This window comes from Phoca vitulina, unplaced genomic scaffold (assembly GCF_004348235.1).
Source record: "Phoca vitulina isolate PV1807 unplaced genomic scaffold, GSC_HSeal_1.0 scaffold49, whole genome shotgun sequence".
NCBI classification, from domain to species: domain Eukaryota; kingdom Metazoa; phylum Chordata; class Mammalia; order Carnivora; family Phocidae; genus Phoca; species Phoca vitulina.
The window spans coordinates 6,500,181-6,507,812 of NW_022589752.1; the positions used below are offsets into that span (position 1 = coordinate 6,500,181).

Sequence of the window (7,632 nt, forward strand, 5' to 3'; positions counted from 1 at the left end):
AGCCTGGTCTCCATTTTATTTTATTTTAATTAAAATAAATAAAAATTGTTGAGTGTCTATTATGGGCCAGTAAGTCACATTTTCACACAAATCCTGTGGATGGTATAATTATCACCATTGCTTAGCTGAGAAAGATGGTCTCAAAAAGTTAGCCCAATGGATGTCACACCACTGATGAATAGTAGATCTGGGATTCAGACTCTGGTCTAATTCCAAAGCCTGTGTTCTTTCCATCCATAGCAATGACTAGAGAGCAAGAAGCCTGCCGAGACAGGGCAGGTTGTAATGAACTGGATCAAGTTGACAGGGAGTCAGACCTGGACTTTGCGTAACCGCATGGGGACAGAGTAACATCTGGCACAAGACTTTTAGGGAGTGGGCTATCTTTGGGAAAACACATTGATAAACTGCCCTGGGTGTGGGCCAGGAGGCCTGAAGGTCAAGGTCTGGAAGATAAAGGCAAAACCAAACTTCTCTACGATTAAGTTAACTAGAATTTGGGACATGAGCAAGAAATCTGACAGAAGAGGGGAGGAGTTAGAAGAAAAGAGGGGGGCCGGCACATGATAGGAGGTGGAAGCCACAGAGAAATGTGGCCAGGAAGTGGGGTCCTGGTGATGAGGTAGCTGAGAGGTTTTGAAGAATAGAAATGGGTACTATTTCGTCATAAGTTGACTGGTTGCCGCACTGTTAACTCCAGCAGTTGCCTTAATTGTCCTAAGAAAGTGTGTCACACACACTCGCATGGCCTTGTGTTTGAAACAGGCTCATGTGGAATGTCCCAGCAGGAAAAAAAGAGAACTGCTTAGTGTAGAGGAAGAGGTGACAGCTGACAGGAGGACGGGCATAGAAAGGAGAGGGTTCCATACATGGAGTGATTCGACCTTAGCCGGCAGTGGCCAGGACACTTAGAAACAACCTCCTGCCCACATGTCAAAGATGAACAGCGATTCTGAAAGGGTTGCTGACTGGCTTACCTCATAAGGCATGAGAATTCAAAACAATTTCATGTCAATCTGAAAGGGCAAGTTGACTTTAGTTGACATCTGGTTTATGAAAAGAAGGTATTTCTGAAAGAGCTACTCAAGGATGAAGAGGGTGACCTTGGGCGGCTGTCCATTCCCATCCTTGATAGGGTTTAGGCGGAGATAGTATGGCCATGGTAGAGCAGATTCAAGTGTCGGAATGGACGAACTATACAACCAGTTGAACCCCCTCCCAACCCTGAGGGTCCTGATTCTAAGCCTATCAAAGCAACTTGAATTAAGTATCCAAGCAAACAGGAGTTGATTTGGGAGTGCACAGACCAAGCTCAGCGTGAAGGAATGAAGTCCACTCAACGGGTTAAAAGTAATACTGAACCATTAACATTCAAACAATAGATAAAGTCGCCCTGCTATTGAGACCCGCTTCTGGTTCAATGAAGATGTTCTCATGGGCTCCCTGCCACCCCATGACCAGTGGCGTGGTATAGGCAGCCCAGGGTTTGTTTTCTGAGCAGGTGGGCAGATGTGCCTATCGGAATGGCAATTCAGGCCTCGATGTCTGCTGTAGAGGCATCTAATGTTGAGGACTATTTTGTCTTTTGAGATTAGATGTCTAAACCCTTTGTCCCAGCTCGTTAGTGAGGTCCAAGGGCTGGAGGCACCCAGAGGGAGTGAAAGCCCACCGGCTTCTCAAGATATGGAAGGGAAAGAGGGAAAGAAGCAGCAACAACTGGCTCTCTTTTCTCCCCTGCCTCACCAGAAAAAAACCACACCAGATGCTGCTTCAATCCTCGACTGTTTGCAAGGACAAAGTATATACCAATGGATAAAGAACAACTAAAAAGATTATACTGAAAAAAAAAAGCTTCCTGGATTTTCTCTCAAAATGTGCCCAGAATAGTATATGCCCGCAAGTTGGAGAAAAATACCTAAGTAAATATGATATCCTGCCAATGCTCAAATTTTGTCTCAACCAGGGATGAAGCTAGCTTGGGTACGTGAAATTCATAGATAAACCATAAACTTACAAAAAGCAGACTTTATTGGTTTGAATTTCGGCTTGTAAGGTATTTCGCCACCCACTCACGGGAGAATGACAGCGCGTAGTCAGAAGTCACAGGGGAGGGAGGGCAGCAAATATCTTACATCAACCACAAACTAGACATCATCCCAGGAGAGTTGACTGTAGACCTCAGACAGTTTCTGATATTTGAATTAAGAATAAAAGTTCCCATATGAAGCCAGTCTAGGAAAGGCATCCTTGATGATTCTCAAAAACTCTCTCATGTGTTAGATTCCTCCACTGAGCAGGACTGAACACATCTGGGGAGGGGGGTCACACCCCCTTCGATTAGGTTCCAGAGACCCAGGAGTTCAGTTCTTGCCCCAGAGCCTCCTCCCTTCGTGGTAACTAAAGGTAAATTGACAACCTCACTTAGTAAATCTGGAAGACTGAGTCACATTTAAGCTACAGCTTGGCTTTAGAAAGGTTTTCTTCCACGAAACTGTTTTTGAATTAGGGAAAGACCTCCCGTTCTTTCATTTAACAAACATTCTGAAGTCCTTCCTCCAATCCAGATGTTGTGCTGGATTCTGCAGATACAAAGATGGAGACGCCATCGATGCTTTGGAATAGCTTGGAGCCTAGTGAATAAGATGCTCATGCAAACAAGATTAAAGCCCGGTAAGTGAGTTTATCAGGGATGCACAGCGAGTGGCATTTCAGGAGGAAGGAACAGTACCTTTCAAAGGTACCAAAGAGGGAGAGATTATGACAGTGGCAGAAGGAGAACAGGTCAGTGCCAGGGTCAAAGTGATACCTCGTCCTCTCTGGCTACATCAGAGATTTCCTGGAAAATGAACAAAGGCATGGTGAAGCTCAAGTGCTTTCCTGCATTTGAAGTTCAACAAATCCAGAGATACTGACTCAGAGCAAAAGGAAATAGCACATCTTGACTGATTTCTTTGTGATACCCCACAACAAGTGCCGAGGGACGTAGGATTATTGTCTCTGGAATAGTCAGGGCCACTTCGCGGGTTGTGACCTGCAGCCACACAGGGCTCCGTGTTCGGAAACCTCTGGTCTTGGATACATGCTCTGCGGTTGCTATCTTGAAATTCTTTACAACATCATGGCCAAAAGGTCCTGCATTTCCTATTTCACTGGGTCCCCAAAATGATGTAGCTGATCCTGAGGAAAGGACATTTTCAGAGAATTTGAAGTAGTTCAGTATTGTATACAAAGAGGAAGGAGGGAGAGGTGGCTGATGAGGTTGAACAGGTAGGCAGGGGCATAGATTGAAAAGCCTGGAAGTCTGGGTCCTGGGACTGAGCCCTGCATTGGGCTTCCTGCTCAGCAGTGAGTCCGCCTCTCTCTCTCTCTCTCCCTCTCCCCATCACTCATTCTCTCTCTCAAATAGATAAATAAATAAATAAATAAATAAAATCTTTATTTTTTAAGATTTTATTTATTTATTTGAGAGAGAGAGAGAAAGCATGAGAGGGGAGAGGGTCAGAGGGAGAAGCAGACCCCCCGCTGAGCAGGGAGCCTGATGTGGGAGTCAATCCTGGGACTCCGGGATCATGACCTGAGCTAAAGGCAGTCACTTAACCAACTGAGCCACCCAGCACCCCTAAATAAAATCTTTAAAAAAAAGAAAAAAGAAAAGTGTGGAAGTCTTGCTAAGCATTTAAAATTTGCCTCTGAGAGAAAGATAGTCATGGAAGCCTTCGAAGAGGAAAGTAACATGAAGAGATTGGACTCTTAGATCACTCTAGTGTAATGTGAGTGATGGAGTGGAAATGTAACAAAGTTTTTGCCATTTAAAAATCAACACTTTTCATTGTTCAAATTTCATTTATCAGGTCTAAATTTTTGATCCATGTTAAAATGCAAAGGTCTCCGAGAGGAATAACTGCTAGGATTAATGTACATTTTAGGGTAAATTAAGCTAGCAGGATCTGTGAGCACTTTTGAGAACCAGAGGTAGGAAAGAGTGAATGGAAAACAGGAAGCCAAGGGCTCTGTTTGGAGGCAGGAGCCATAGAGAGGCTGCGCCTTAACGGGGAAGCTTAGGCTTGGGTTGTTTTTTTTTTTTTCCCTTCATTTTGCACAAGACCAGCCTGACCCATACATAAGAATTTGTTTCCTAAAATTCCTTTTAGCACTCCCTATCCAGAGTCCTTTAGTGCAGTGTTTCTCGGAGTGTGGTTCCCAGGAAAGCAGCACTAATATCACACGTTAGAAACACCTTCTCTGCCCCATTTCAGGTACACTGACTCAGCCGGGGTGGGGGCGGGACCCCACAATCTGGGGCCACCAGCCCCCCGGGTGGTCCTCGTGCAGCTGAGAGCTGATGCATCATTACAAGTTATCTGTGTCCCTGAAACTCAGACCTTACAGGAAAAAAAGAAAAGAGTGGACATGCCTGTCTGGTATTAGAATGGATAATCAAACGTGATTTTAATACCAAGAAGAGATTCGGCTTTGTCCTAAACATGCCTTTGATGGAAGTCTATTCAGTGAGTGATCGAAGTTATAGATGATTGCAGTGTCTTCGTAGGTGGTAATTCCAGCATTCCAGAATGACTTTAAAAGGTCATATTTTATTAAACAGATTCTGAATCATGCTGCTGGAGCTAACAATGGCATTTAGCAAAACAAGATAAAGATGATTCTTTTTTTTATTCCTATGCAAGCACGGTTGTTATAGGGGAAGGATTTTTCACGTGTGCCATCATCTTCCAAGGGATAATCTGGAAAATTTCATTTCTTGGTGTCTTACATAGCACTAGTAGTACCAAGGCTATGTTAATGCGTGTCCAAAAGTTGCTTTCGTTTACATAGTCTATAATATTTCTGAAAAGGAGTCTAAGTTGCTGTTAAAACCATCATTTCTCAGATTCTTTCCATTGTCTTCCATGAGTAATCCAATACACATGGAAGGATAAAAGAGTAAACACTTTTGTGATAATCCAAATTTTTCCAATGGAATTTTAAACAATCTGACAGTTCGGTCTTGTTAAAAAGTGATATAAAATAAATGCTTCTTAGCAAACAGTTGTCCAGTAAATATTATAATTCTGTCTCATATTCTCACAGTGGATTGTTTTCTGAGTCTTTCAGTAGAATTCTTTCAAATTAGAGCTCAATGATCTTCTTTATATTTTATCCAGGGTTTGAAATACATGAACCTGTCTCTACTTACTTGAACAATGGCCTCTATTATGGTGTCTTTTTCTTTAAATCCAAATATTATACTCAGCATTTTAGGAATTCCCTATTCCAAATACAGGCAATTAAATTGTCTATAAGTTATTCAGAGCCTTAGAAAATGAAATGAAATAGGAGTTTGTACTTTGAAATGAGTTCAAAAATGTGTACCATTTGTCAATGCTAGTCTCTGTCAAATAGTCCTCATTATCTTCTGGTTCTGCTGTTAAGAGACGAAATAATCTGACACAGACTTCTCTAACAAAAATATTTCCTTCTAGGAGAAGTCTGGCCTTTCTCAGCAATCAGGAATCAAATTCTTGCCCTTGAAGTTCGGAGAGAGAACAGAATGCTTCTTGGTGCCATATAAGCTGGATGAAGTTTGAAAACATCCCCCAGGATACACAGGGGGACATGCACAGACATTTGCATTGCTTTCCCCAATATTCAGGATGAACTTGGAGCTGATAGCCTGGTACTCCAGAAGAAGAGGGAACCAAGTGTGGAGCTTTGGAAACCCTGAAGGTACTGTCTGAGGCCAGGGCTCAGATGCAAGGGTCACATCACTGGCCTGACTCTTTGGCCTCAGGACTCGGAGTTGCGACCAGAATGAAAGTGGTCAGCATCTTTTTCAGGGACTGTTTACCCAACCCCCTTTGCACTTGCCCTTTTCACTTGGGGTCCCCAAAGTATGGTTCTGTTCTTACTCTCTCATAAACTTCAGTATAACCAGGAACTAAATGAGTGTTTATTGAACCAACGTACAGGAAGGAATGAAAGAACAGTGGTCTCCTTAATCATTTCAGGATATTTGATTATTAACCTAAAGGAATTTCTAATTAGTAGGCTTGGAGACAGTGTGAAGAAAATGTTTGGGAGCAAGAGCCTCTTTCTAAAAGCAAAGAGGCTGGGGTCACAAACTCATCTCTTTTCTCCCTCACTGCCTCCTCCTCCTCCCTGCATATATTATCCTTCTTGGTGGGGGGTACAACACAACCATCAGTGCTACTGTTTTCCTCTTCCATCAGAGTCTTGTCTGGTTCCTGAAACCCACACTGTTCTGTCTTCATCCGTCAGTAAAAGGGTGGGATAGGAGAACAGGGAAATTGCCTACTGAACAACAGTTCTACTTAGATATCCTAGAGGGACTATAAATGCCATCTGAAAAAATCACTTCCTACACCCGTACCTGCTCCTTATGCTGAAAGACCTCTGTTATTATGGTATCATCACCCAGTTGGCCAAGTGAAGAGTTTGGAGATACTTGGTTCCCTGGGTGGTAGTGAAGCTACCATGAAGGCATGCATGGGGGTTTGTATGCAGTGCAAAGTGTGGGAGGCGGAGGTATTTTGGAAATCAGAGATTACGTCTCAGTGACAGTGACAATGTCTCCATGCTGCAAGAACCCTAATGCGTGTGAATGTTTCAGAGACAAAAGAAGGTTGTGCTAGACAGACATGAAGCCAGGAAGCACCACGGTCCCATCTCCTATAGAACACAGTCCAACAAGCAAACCAAAAGTAATGGGAACCAATTCATGTCTTTGCTCAGTTTCCCAGGAAATAGTCAAAGGTGGGGCTGGCGTAGATGAACTACCTTTTCATGCCCCGGAAAAGTAGCAGAGTGTTGTCCAAATCCATTCTCCCCCTATTCACCATGTTTCATACTCATCACTCCCTAATATCTTCTGAAACTCCCCCCACGCTCAACTCCCAACTTCCATTCCCACTCTCTTTCCAGCATAAATCTTCCAGCTTCTCCAGACTACCCCCAGCTATTAACTTACACCAAGCTTCTTGATAAGGTCCAGGTGAATGTGTGAGTCTGCGTTTGTGGGGGGCTCCTCCTGGAGTGAGGGAAAGGGGCCAACTCACTCACGTTGTCTCTACATGCAGTGCTCCTCCTCCAGCTATCTGCATGACTTCTGTAAAAAACAAAAAACAAAAACAAAACAAACAAAAACAAACAAACAAAACCCAAAAACCAAACAAACAAAAAACCAAAGAAGAAAAAGAAAGCAAAACTTGAAAATAAAGAAAAAAGGGAGCAGTATGTCTTTTTAATGTGCTATAGGTACATTGTTTCAAAGGCCCACATAAGTGTTATTTAGGGGAATGTACTGTCTTTGACTGTTTACTATTGATTAAAAGTCCTAGATGTAGCGAAGTTTCTTGTTAGTTTGTAGATTCTTTTTCCAGGAGAGACCAAATAATTTCTGTCTGTTAGAAAGAGAACTTCAACGAATAGAGTTTATATAGAATATAGTAGGACATTAACCAGCTTTGTCTCTAACCTAACATTCTTTCTTCGTTGAGCACTCCATTTTTAAACTTCCTGTAAATGCCAGATTTTTGAATGCCCCTTGAATCAGTCTTAACATTTTATTGATCCTTTACTACTTACTGAGTAGAATGAATCTTTGACATATGTTCA

General features: G+C 42.7%; 1 protein-coding gene across 1 annotated transcript in view; it reads left to right on the forward strand.

The window, feature by feature from the left end:
- The window catches only part of CCDC91 (coiled-coil domain containing 91), a 367,847-nt gene extending 360,677 nt beyond the window's left edge, over positions 1-7,170 (forward strand). The window contains exon 13 of the mRNA XM_032432737.1: positions 5,481-7,170. Within this exon, the coding sequence (XP_032288628.1) occupies positions 5,481-5,585 (105 nt within the window). The 3' untranslated portion in view covers positions 5,586-7,170. The remainder of the gene's footprint in view (positions 1-5,480) is intronic.
- The last annotated feature ends 462 nt before the right edge of the window (positions 7,171-7,632 follow it).